The sequence below is a fragment of the Crocodylus siamensis genome, chromosome 11, assembly GCF_052110815.1.
Source record: "Crocodylus siamensis isolate JL-2025a chromosome 11, ASM5211081v1, whole genome shotgun sequence".
Classification (NCBI taxonomy): Eukaryota; Metazoa; Chordata; order Crocodylia; family Crocodylidae; genus Crocodylus; species Crocodylus siamensis.
The window spans coordinates 57118831-57132287 of NC_143405.1; the positions used below are offsets into that span (position 1 = coordinate 57118831).

Consider the following 13457-nt stretch of genomic DNA (forward strand, 5'->3'; position numbering starts at 1 on the left):
AAATAACTCCAACGTCTTTATGAAATATAAGAAAGCAAAATAAATGGATGCAGCTTTCCAAAAGGGACAGTGATTTGCCATGCATACTAAAACCAGGGGAAGACTTATGAAAGATATTTATGTCACTTAAAGACTGATTAAATACTAAACAGTTTGAAGAACTTACTCCCCCAATTCTTTCAAAATGATGCACTCCTCTTTTGAAGTCTATAACATCTCCATTAAATGACCATGCAAACACAACCTCGATAGAGGGGTCATGAGATACTTGACATGGTAAGACAATGCTTTCTCCAACTGTGACATCCATACTAGAAGGTGGAACAGTAATTACAGTCCTCTCTGTTGAGAAAAATCAGTCTTTATTTAAAAGGAAAAATGTTTTTTATAAAAGTAGCATAATGAGTGTTCACTACATTCCTTATGAAAGAAAAGTATATTTAACATTTTGTTGATTTCATTTCATTGTTGATCATTTACAGTCTATTGTTTATAGCAGATGGAATACAATGGGTGCTACATATGACCTACTAGGCTAAATGATTCATCTATAGTGTACTGATTTGTAAAATCCATAGCCATTTTATTTGACTTAAATTCAAATAAAACCAAATTCCCCATTGAGGCTGCCAAAAATTTGCAGAGAATGGGGAGAGACATGATAGTACAGACTTTGCAAGTCCTTCCAAAAACTGCAACACTGACAACAAAAGCAATAGTGGCTGTCTCCCTCTCCTTCTAAAACAGAGATTTCTTGGCCTTTTAAGGCGTGGAAACACCAGTGGTAGTTTCCACAGAGTCACTTACATTACAATATTCAGACACCAAAAAAGATGACTTGAAAGACTAAGATTTTTTTTTTATGTAATTTTTTCACCCCATACAGTGATAAATACAGAAGCAGCTCCAATTACGGAAATCGTAGTTTGTTGAAGGGAAAAGAAACTGGTTTAAATGGTTTTACTATTGTAGCCAAGATTGGCAGATAGATTAGAGATAACAGGCATTTTATTGTCACTGTTGTTAGCAATTCCCTTGAATAAAGATTTTGTGCATGGAAGTGTTATAAAACGGTGAGTATTTAGATGCATGTGAATAAATTGGGCACAGAATACATTAAAAAATATTAATATGTTCTGAAAAATTGTGGAAAGAGACGGAAGGACATTTGCAGGACCTGTATTCAGTCAACATATCATTACAAAACTTAAATTCACAAAATGCATTGGCAAAGCTTTTGAAAAAAATCCTCCCTAAATCTCTCCTGTACATTTAAACCCATTACTTTTTGTCCTTTCATTTGTGAACACAAGGAACAATTGATCACCATCCTCTTTATTTACAAGCCTTTTTGAATTTGAAGACTGCTATTAAATCATCCCTTTCTTTTCTCTAGACTCATAATCCCAGTTTTTCCAGTCTTTCCATATATGTCATGTTTTTCAGACCTCTAATTATTTTCATTGCTTTCCTCTGAGCTCCTTCCAGCTTGTACACATTTTGTTGATAGGTGAAACCCAAAGAACACTACTCCAGGTTGGTCCTCACCACCCTGAATAGAGAAAAAACGGTTTTCCCACGACTTGTACATGTTCTTGACTGTTGACTCACATTCGTCTTGCTATTCATTATTGACTCCTAAGTCTTTTCTCCTATTGTGTATTTGCACAAACCTTATTTTATCCGGGAATCAGTTATGTTAGCAAAAATGAATAAATTGTTTCTTATTAACTGGCTGCTTAGAACAAACTTTTTTGAGACTTTAAGAGTGATTCCTGAAACTAAGAGCTATGTCGGTTGAAACAGGAAGTGCAGTCTTGCAGATCAAGTGACTTAGAATCATGGAAAATTGGGGTTGGAAGGGACCTCAAGAAATCATCCAGACCAGCCCCCTGATAAAAGCAGGATCATCCCCAATTATATCATCCCAGCCAAAGTTTTGTCTACCTGTGTCTTAAAAACCTCTAAGGATGGAGATTCCACCATCTTTCTGGATAACCTGCTCCAGTGTTTTATTACCTTTCTCATGAGAGAGTTTCTCTTAATATTTAACCTAAACTTCCCTTGCTGCAACTTGAGACAGTTGCTCCTTGTTCTGTCATCTGCCCCCACTGAGAACAGCCCAGCTCCATCCTCTTTGGAACCGCCCTGCAGGGAGTTGAAGGCAGCTATTAAATCCCCCCTCAATCTTTTCTTCTCCAAACTAAATAGGCCCAGCTCCCTCAGCCTCTTCTTCATAAGTCATATGCCCCAGCCCCCTGGTCCTTTTTGTTGCCCTCCACTGGACTCTCTCTTCAATTTGCCTACATCCTTTCTATAGTGGGGAGCCCAAAACTGGATGCAGTACTCCAAAAATATCACTAGCCATCGTGTTATTAGGCAGTTATGCCTACTCTTTTCCTTATGTATGCATGGCTCAGGTCCTCTGATTAAGCAAAGACCAAAATTGTAAAGACATATACAGACAGCATAACATAATCTATATGATGGTAACAGTGACATAAATAGATACAGCATAGCATCTGCTTTTCGATGAGACTAAACTTGCCATATCAGTACAACAAACAGAAGAACATTTGCCTGACACTGCATGAACCCACCAAGATTTGGTGAGGTTTATGATGCCTATAAATCTCTACGGTGAAATGTTAAATAAAACCAACCTGGCCCAAGCCAGCCAAGAAACAAACACCTCCCCCAGCATTAGTAAGAAACGCATCAAGTATCAAGCCTTGGCTACTTTGTATTTTTGTAGCGCGCTTTCTCCCTTTGCTGTCTTTGTTCCGTTCTGAAGCTCTGCAGGACAGATGTCTTCAAAGCTGTTTGCACATTTTGGTATCATGAGATAAATTATATCTGTCTGTTCAAAGCTATGCAAATAGAAGAGAGAACATGAAACGTTTTACCCCATTACAGCTTTGTCCAAAGCCTGGAAACAATTGCGGTCCCTTGAATTTAAGTGAATTGGGGTTGGATTCCTTCCAATGTGCTAGGGCCTGATTCAAAGTTCTTTGAAATGTATGGGACAACTCTCACAACTTCCCTGTGTTGTGGTTCAAGCACAACAGAGGTGGGTGAGCTGGCCTCTTCCCTCTCCCCTTCAAGGTATTAAGTGTCAGACCACAATTATAGCTGAATGTCACGCCGGATACACAACAGAGGTTTGGTATTGCATGAAAGAGTAAGCTGGGATATAGGATAAATTAATCAAAACACCCCCAAAATAACATCAACAAAAACCAACCCAGGTTAGCACTGTTTTAATCTAGCCAGGCTGTACTGTCCTTCATCATAGTCAGCAGGAAGTTTGGCACCTACACCCTACCAGAAGTGTGGGAATTTCTGTGCTGTTGTTGTAATTGTATACTGCATACTAAAACCACTGTCTACTTAACAGCTTTGTACCACTGCAATTACCATGGGCAAAGTCTTGTTTCTCTTCTCTCCACAGCATCACTTTGCAGCTTCTTAACCCCCCTTTACCCCATGACTAACTGCATGTTTTTATATCAGCACAAACTATATGTCATGTAATTACCACATGTGGGGTCCTATGTTCTCTTCCACCTTACAAAGGCACGCAAATAAGTATAAATGTTAACATTTACTAATAAACTTTAAAACTTAAATCTATTCTTGCTATACAATGTAGAAGTCCTCTGTCAGGCCAGAACTTCACTGTGCTAGGTGCTCTGCAAACACAGAAGGAAAAAAAAAGATGTTTCCTGCACGCAAAAGCTTATAATTAAAATATAAGACACCAGAATTCCTTACTTGATTTATGCAGGGAGAAGAAGTTCTACATACACTGCACATTTACATTCAGTCACTGGACAGACAGAAACATGTCATCAGGCCTCGTGTAAGATTTGAGTGCAATAAAGATAATAACTAAGCCTGTGCAAAGTGGCTAGTATTCGCTTTGGGTTTGGCTGATTTGGGGGACAGTGATTTGATTTGGTGATTCGAATCATTGCCCCAAATCTATTCCGCTGCATCTGATTCAGAGATTTGGCTCTTGCTGAATCTCTGAATCTTCAAATCACCCAGGTCAATCCTCCACCCACTCTCCTAGCCCAGCAATGGCTGCCCCGCCTGCCCCAGGTCCCAACACTTGGGGGGAAAAAAAAGCCCTGACTCAGCAAATGCTGCTGGCCAGGGGAGCAATCTCTGCTGCCCACCTATGGCTCCCTGGCCCACCATGCCTCCAGCCCTTCAAGAAAAAAAATGAGAAAACCCCTCAGACTCACCATTCCTGCTGGCAGGGAGCAATCCCTGCTGCCCTCCCCCACTGCCCCACACGACATGGGAGGCTCTGCATGAGCCCTCCTCTCCAAGACCACTGCAGGAGTGAGGAATCCCAGGGCTTTTCTAGGTTTTTTTTTTTTTTAATAAAGGGCCAGAGCTGGCCTGGGCAAGACACACGTGGGGAAGCATAGGAGAAGGGTTGGGGGGCTCATGACAGCATGGGGCAGTGGAAGCCCTCCATGCAGCATGGGGAAGTGGGGGGCAGCAGGGATCACCCCCTGCCTGGCATTACCCAGTGAGCGGAGCTTTTTTTTAAAGCACCAGCAGTTGGGACAGGTGGGGCAGCCATGGGGGAGGAGCGGGGGGAGCAGGCAGGGGATGGGGCCTGGTTCCCCCCATGGCCCCCTCCTCCAGCCCACCCTCCCCCGCCCATAGTACTTACCAGATCCAAGTCCAGCTGTAGCTCCCTGCTGCAGCCACCGGGGACTGTCCGAATCATGGACACTCTCTGAATCTTTTCTGAAGATTTGGAGAGCTTTGAATCAATTTGGACCTTTTAATTGGTCCCCTGATTCAGTTTAGATTTAGAGATTCGGCCACCAAATCGGGCCGAATCTCCTTCGAATTGAATCACCACCCAAAGCTTTACACAGCCCTAATGATAACCTAAATTGCAGTCTCTCTTGTTAAAAGCAGAAGAACACAAATCAAGTCCTGTGGTACCTATTGCATTAACTTACTTGAATAAATCTGGTTCAGGTACGCTTTTGACCTGTTTGAGTTCACTTTTATTTTCAGACCTTTTTCCTAGGGAGGGGTGTGTGTGTGTGTGTGTGTGTGTGTGTGTGTTACTGGACTTTTTACTGTCATATGTGGGAAGGAACACAAGTATTGTCACACAATTATGGCCAACCACTCCTAATCACATATGCACTGACATTGGTATGTCTTGTGTACCACAAAGCTTGATTGGATGTTTCTGTGCCAACGTCATCCCTGGTGTAAATAAGTCTATGCAGTTGCATTAGCAAACGAGTTTCATCTTTAGCAGCTAGCTTAACCTTTAAAGAGCTGTGTCTGCTGCAGGAAGCCCTTTTTTGTCCTTCAAGTGCCTCTTTACTCCATATACTGTCCACAAAACTCTTGCCATCTCATGCTGTTTCTCCTGGATTTCTCAGTTCCACAGTACTGAGCAGTTCTGTGACTTTCTTATGTCTGTATTGCGGGGGGGTTTCTATAAAGCTTTATGTATAGTTATACACTTGGGTGAAAAAAACCCCAAAGAAACAAAATGAATTTACTCTTTCAGGAAAGTTGTAGATAAAGTAAGTAGCAAAGAAACCACAGGCAGAGAGAGAGGGAGAGAAAAGTAAGAAAAACTCCTGAAGCATCACCAGCTCCTCAATGGTCCAGCACTGATCACCCATATCAGTCATACACCACATGTTCCAACAGGTCCTTCTCTTTCTATCTCTGTCACTACTCCGACTTACAATTGTTTGGGAAAATCAGCCATAAGATTAATGTGTTGACCATTTTTTGAGTCCCAGAATCAAAGCAATAGAAAACAAACTCTGCTCTAACATCTAATAGTCAGCTGTATCCCTGTTACAGAAATCCCGCTCTTTGATTTAGACTTCTAGAGATGGCTTGCAATTTTCCACTGACTCCATATGGGATGGGAAAACAGTTTGAAAGATTCATCACTAGGGATGCCAACTATAGACCTGTTCTTTAGAATAGCAAGACAGGAAAGATTTCCATTTATAAGATAACAACGTGCAATAACTATATCTCAAGCTATTATCTCAAAAAGGATCCTGCCTTTAAATGTTTCTTATTGGCAGGTATGTTTTCCCCCCCCCCCCAATAAATGTTTTATACTGACCTGTTATGAGTTGCATAGAGTTTGCGTGTGTGTTGTAAGTTTAGTAAAAACTCCATCTTTCATCAAAGCATCATGCTATGTGGCAATTGTCCCACTGGGCCCCTCATTCTAGCAAGATCCTACCAAGTGATGTCTAGTTGTTCACTCATTGTGATGTTTTTGTTTTCCTTTATGAAGCTTTGTTTAAGACTTCTGCCTCAAATCCTTTTAAAAGGCCTCTTAAAAGCTCTTGGTTTTCCATTATCTATCTATCTTGCTTAGCAGCTGCAGACATGTATTGTATAGCTTGTCCCATTTCCAGAGTAGAAAAATAGATAAGATCCTCTGTGTGCTTGAGGTATAATAAAGACTTCTATCACAAAGAATAAACAACTCAATGAGCAGCAATAAACTTAATTTGCACATTAGATATGCTTTTCCAAGTTCTGACATTTCAGTTGAAAATAATGCTGAAGCAATGAGGCCTATAATTGAACAGCCAAAACTTCTCCAGAGGGGAAACAAAAACAAATGTTCCCTGCAAACAGGATCATTTTTATACCGTGTTGTTACTCAGTTTTTTAATAAATTTTGTAAATGCCAAATGAAATAATTTTGGGGGGTGTTTTTAATGTGATCTTCACATACTGCTCCATTAGGATGTATACATGTGAAACTGTGTATAGGTCTCCTGAAGTGAGAGCTGCCTGAACACTAAACTACTCATTTTATTCACCGCTAGCTGTGTTGTAACTTTTTCTCAAATTATACATTGCATTGCATTGGCGCTAATTGAACTTTCATAATTTGAACGTGAAAACTGCTTTAGCCAGTTGCCCTAGGTTAAGAGGGAAAGTCAAGCCTGCAGGATAGAAAAGAAATTATTGGGAACTTATCTAAAATTGAGTTAAAATTATATGGGTAATCTTTTACTTTTATAATGACTCCCCTTACTGAGATAACCCTGATATTAGTGTGTGTGTGTGTTGTGTGTGTATGTTTTGGGCAGGTTTTTGCATAACCCTGGCTGTGTCTCCATGTTCATTAATAGGCTGCAGTTACTGCACATTAAGTTTAGTACTTGGATAACCAAAAACTAAATCAACGCACAGTAACTTGCACCAGTGCATAGTAGTGCTGGCACATGGCTTTTAGTGATGCTAACTGTGCAGTAGCCTAATACTACTGTGCAGTAGTGTATTAGCACAGTTTTTGCCCTACACGCTACTGCACAGCAGAATTAGACACTGTGCAGCTAGCTGCTCGTATAGACGTTCCTACTGATAAAGAAGTTACCTTCTTGTCAACCTTTTCAACTTTACCACTGGATGTTAAATGTTAGGTATGTGTATGAGAAATCATTTATATTAAGAATTGCAATCACAATCAGATAGCAGGACAGAGGGAAAGTCTTGAACTTGCTATGCTTTCCTCTGTGCTGACTCTAAGATTTGTGTAATGACTCATCCCACCCACTCATCAGTAGAGACAGAACCCAAAAATCTTTTTGGCAACAAAGTGCAAGTGCTCAGTATTGAAGTGAGGGAATGTCTTCATTATCTGGTAGCAGTAATATGTTCCTACTCTTTACATGGACTAGCCATGAGATGGCAAATTGGCAGAGGAAACACCTATACTTTGTGTGAGCATTTCAGCCATCAGAGTAGTTATGCTAGCACCACGTCTAATGCAGACATAATTTAGACTGGTTTGGTGCACTTTGCCTGTGTTTTAAAGAAAGGTAATATTACCTAAGGCAAGAGTAAAATGTACCCCTATAAATCACACTCAACTGATGTATAGTGTGTCTGCATTCAGAGTTGGCATCTTAGCATACCTTTTTTACAATGAAAAAACCCCATATTCATACACCTCGTGGTACACGGTGCACCCCAGATCACTGCTATGAACTCAGAGACGTTAAAGTTGACAATCACAGGTGGAGATATCATGCTGTGGTCTCATCATCACCTGCACATTTTTAGCTGCTCATGGAGAGTGAAATTCCTTTTTATGCTGAGGGCTAGTGCTGAATGTCAGTCACCTTAATGTAAAGCATTATTCTTCAACTCTTGGGTTTATCACCCATTGACGTGAGGATTCTGTAGAATCTGGATACTTAAAAATAGTAGGGCACAGTGGCACCTTAGAGACTAACTGAGGGCATGGACTTCCGTAGGCAACTGCCTGCTTCATCAGAGCATAACAGAATCCAGTGAAGCAGGTTGTTGCTTGCAAAAGCTCAGGTCTCTCTGAAACAATTAGTCTGAAAGGCGTCATCCAGCCCTGCCTTCTTCCTGTTTTCAGACTAATATGGCAAACCACCTCTGAATTCAGTGCATGGATGATTTTGGGGATGGGAAGACTGAAAATATCCCCTTGTTCATGAGGGATTTAAAAAAAAAAATGAGTAGCTTATATGGGCACCAGAAAGTAATATTTTGGTTCAATTTCCCAAAAACTATCAGTAGGGATATAGTTTTCACATATTAACTCAGTAGTTGCATTTTGACACATCCCATCAAGTTATATCACTCTTTCTCTTCAGATCAGACTTGTCATAATGTAACCTGCCTCTGACAAGTTCATAATGATGTCTCACAAAGTGACATCAAGTCGATTTTTTTTTTCTTCTTTCTTTCTGAGAAGAGGATTAAAAGTTTGGCTAATACGCAGGGTGTTTTTCCAGGGGGAGGAGAGGCGATAACAGGAAAAGTAAAATGACTTGCTTAGTAATGCAAACATTTCTAGCTAGTTAGCAGCTCAGATTATTCCCCTGAGAATTACATATTTTTAGCTGTTGGGTGGGCTGTGAAATGACATGCATGAATTTGCAGGCTTAGGTGTTAAGCTTCAAGAAAAGTAGAACTTCTGCAATTCCACAACTGCTCCTTTTGTTCCTTGGGAAAGTATGTAGGGGAGTATTTAAAAATATGAAGAATTGGAAACAGTAGGAATGGCTAAGACAATTCCCTTGTCATCTCCCTGTAGCTTCAGTGGGATGCATCAAATGGGACAGAGGAACAGGTTTTTATAGTGGTTTTCTCATTTACTAGAATACAATTTTCATTCAGCTTCAAAATTTCCATCCTTTTGAGGAAGATACAATATCTTTTTTTGAACTAAGGTCCAGTATACATTATAAGTATTTATTGGAGAACAGAAAGGCTCACAGCCTTAGATTTTAAGACTTTTTTCCTGTCCTAGACAAAGATAGTGAGCTCTTGGGGGTTCTGGGTTTAAACGGTACCTAGCAGAATGGGATTATGAGATTTCTAAGTGTTTTTAATATAAAGAATAAATGATGATGAAGATGATGATGATTCCTGTTGCATATTGGAAGGGAGGTGTTGACTTCTTGCCAAATTTCTTCTCCTCTAGTTCTTAGAAAACTGATTTAATAATACTGCTGATACCCAGTGCACTGCCATAAATGACCAAGGTTTTGTGGCAAGTATTATCTTCTAAAAATAACACCAAATAGTCACTACTAGTGGATAAGTCGGGCATTTCTTTTTTAGTTGCTGTCTACATCTGTTCCAGCATACCATTTTAGTTTAAACCTTGTATCATAGCTGTAATAGAACGATCTTTGTTTCATCAAATATGCATGTACATTTCCAATATTCATAATGCACAAATGAAGACAATAAAATACCTTTCACAATCAGGTTCCCTGAGTTCCTGGCAATTCCAAATTGATTTGTTGCTATACAAGTATATACTCCTGCATCTGATTTGGTTATGTTATATATCTTCAGACTTCCATCTGCTAGCATAGTGATCCTGGGGAAAAAAAAAAGAAGTGTATTGGCTGTACAGGATGCTGTTCTGACTTCTTTTCCAAGAACTGTAATAAGAACACAGTACGCACCTTTTAATATTTAAATACATTAGGTATGTATATGCTTTCCTATGACAAGCTGATCAACTAATTTTTCACATGGGTTTTATTAATGATCTCTGTATTAGTAGCATAACTTGGACATAACTGGAATTGACCATCAATCCATCTAGTCACCTTCCCCATGTCCTTTTGTGGTCAGTTTTAGATCTTTCAGAAGATGAAATAACATCCCAATAATGCCCCAAATAGTATTATATTATACCATGGGCATTGTTTTTCCTGACCCACATGGTAAGCAATCCATAATGTGAGATATGAGGACAGACACCCTATGCAATTTGGTCAGTTTTATTAAAAGTTATTAGTCTAGGTAAGACCCTGAAACACCATCTCACAAGCAATGAAAACAACATAAAATGGTCAGCTTTCTCATTTTGCCTTAAGAAATTTCCCTTTTAGTCTAGGGATACACATAAACCAGTATAAGTGATCAGAAAACAGTTCAAATCTGTAACACAACAGAAGTTTAGTATATATAACCCACTTTCAAAACGGTCCAAACTGGTTTAAGATGAACCTGTTTTCGGTTAAATCAGTTTATTGAACTTCTGTCCCAGATCCCCTCCAGATTCAAGTTAACTCGCAGTCCGCCAGCACCCCAGGATGCTTTCTGCCTCCCCTGCAAGCCCCTCCTCTTAGGGTGGGCGGGCGAGCCTTGGCCCAAGCTGTCTGCTCCAGCCCAGCAGGGAGGTGTGCTCTAGTCCCCACTCCCCTGCCTCTTCCCCCGCCCCCCAGTTTTTGACCCAGGCCACTGCAGGCATATAGATGTATTTCCAGAATCAAAAGTGAACATCTATACACTTGCTTATCAGTTCAGTCCACGCAGCTTAGACCTGCAAAGATTGAACTGATTCAGCCTTGGGCTTTTTGACTGTTTGTACATAGTCTTAGTGGCTATGTTTTGGCTTGTTTTATTATGTGCTGACTTTGGGGGTACTGCCTTGATTATACTTAGAAATATTTTGAGACCAACAAAGAAAATGGAAAGGTTTGTGGCTGTAGATGGAGAAATATACACCAGAAAAAAACCAATGAAAGTGCATAAAAAATTCTTGAGCAATATAAAACACTAGTTTGGGATTTTATGGACCAAATTCTGCACTGATTTATACCCATTCAGGTCAGTGTAGTTTTTCAGGGTGTAAATCAGCAGATGGTCTAACCTGAGCTTTTGCTATTGAAATTTTGAGAGCTTAAGCAATGACTTTTACCCTGTGTTGCTTCCTTTAATTATGAATACCAAGAGAGATTGTCATAAATGCACGTGAAATATGAAAGTCCTCTGAAAGTGGCAATACTAACATCAGCCGTGAGTTTACGAGTACCACAAACACTTCAAATAAAATATGAGGGGAATTTTTTGTTGTTTTTTTTAATCCTTGATTTAATTGGCTTTTAAATCTAATAAAAAGTCCTTTTATATTAGAAAAATATCCAAGTCATTCTTCACAGCCTGAGTATTCAATATTTATTACTTACAACATAAATTTAGATGATGAAATAAATTATTAAAGCAAATGAGCAATAACTAGAGCACAAGTGGAAGTTGAGGGCAATAGCACATCCATTAAACATATACAAAACATTACACTATCTTGTTGTATTCCAACCTTGTATTTATAGTCTTGCATTTCCATGCATAGTACACAATAGGCCATGTTTCACTCTCCGTCACATGATTGCAGTTCTCATCTGCTCATGTACTTGAGAGAAGATCTCTGTAACTGAACACAGAACCTGGCCCCAATTGTGCTGAAATGGAAATAATAATCCATCTTGCAGCACAGCCACGCAGCAAAGTGCAAAAGCAAACTCTGACTTGAGTGAAGCCAGGCACCCAATTTGGGGATAATTATCACAGGCTGTGTTCAGCTAACTGTCAAATGACAGGGAGCTCTTACACCTGTGTTTAGTGTGCTGCATGATCAGGTGTCAGGAGGGAAGCTAGCCTTTGTAGGGGGTGCTTGAGAGGGTTTTTTCTATTCGCTTCTATTGCTGAATCAGAAAGAGAATTGTGTATGCCTCAGAGCTGATTAAATTCACTGCCATTTCCACCAGGTGTAGTTCATGGTGGTTATTCTCCCTGTTCAGTTCCCAGAACGTGAAGAGTTTGGAAGGGGAGAGGGCTGCTTGGCTATGTTCCCTTGTCATAGATCTCACATGACTTGGACACGTTAAAAAACTTCAGCTATCAATGGTTCGTTCGCTAAGCAAAGTATCAGAGTACAATGTCTCTCCACAAACAAGGGAAATGCAATGAAGACATTAAGATGATTTGAGCAAGGATCCTACAGTGACAGAATCTGTGCCCTTTCTATTGCACGGGGCTATGCTGAAAGCTGGCCTAGGCCATAGGGAGTAGTGAAGGAAAAAAAAATATCCCAAATTCTGTGAATGGGAATACATTTGTGACCACCAGTAAACAGGGAATATTTTCAACTAGTAGTGTTGCTCTGAGAATTGTTCCAGTACGTTCTGGGAATTTGCCTTGCCTTGAACACTTTAAACTTAGTAGTTTTGACTCTCCTTAATCTGAAGTATTTGACAGATGTGATGCCTGCTAAAAGCATTATGGGCTTCTTCAACAACACTGCCAGGTGTTTGAATATCTCAGCTTATGTGCTAAGCCCAGGGACACCACTCCAATTTCACCTTTTATACACCCTTCAGATCCTACCTCACTTGAAGGGTTGCTCCTAGAGAGGAAAAACCTTTAGCTAACTCCGAGTCTGCACTCCCCATGCATAGTGGAGCTGCAGTGGGGGCACTTCTGTGCTGCTACATGGTACACTTTGAAGAAGGAGCAAAGAAAGGATAGCGGTGTCATCCACTGAGCTCTGCTGTGCAAGAATATAGCCGCATCTGGGGCAGCCAATTATAATAGCTGCCACAGCGTGGCTGTACTGCTGTTCTGAATTATCCGGAAAGAAACTTTTGTCCCCAGGCTTTGGAGAGAGAGAGGAAGGAAACTGGCCTTCAATGAATACTCTTGTTACCTTGATGATGATGGTGCAGCTTTTGCATGCAAACAATTAATGCTAGGCTAAGAAAATAAATTTGGACTTAACAGTCGTTCCATCAGATATCCACATATCAAACTGGAGCTGGCAAAATATGAAACTAGGAGCTGGAATTATGGATCTAGCTGACATTTTCAGGGAAGAGCGACTGCACGCATCAGAAGGAACTGGCACCTTCTAATTGACATTATTAAGCTGTACATCAAAATAGGACAAAATGGTCTCATTTTCACTCTCCCTTGGGAGAAATACCTGCTGCTAGTGTCTGGAGGATGGATTTAAGTAAATATGAACATAGGGCATTAGCAAAATCTTTCATTTCCTCTTCTGCCAGCATCTGAGGCATTCAAAATGAGTGCCACAGCTGCAGATAAACATTGCTATTAAAAATTCCTGGTGATAAAACAGTTGATTC

General features: G+C 40.2%; 1 protein-coding gene across 1 annotated transcript in view; it reads right to left on the minus strand.

The window, feature by feature from the left end:
• The window catches only part of CNTN6 (contactin 6), a 218940-nt gene that overhangs the window by 23273 nt on the left and 182210 nt on the right, over positions 1-13457 (minus strand). Inside the window, exons 12-13 of the mRNA XM_090022247.1 lie at positions 9774-9901; positions 167-342 (exon numbers count right to left, since the gene is read on the minus strand). Coding sequence (XP_089878373.1) covers positions 167-342; positions 9774-9901 — 304 coding nt within the window. The remainder of the gene's footprint in view (positions 1-166; positions 343-9773; positions 9902-13457) is intronic.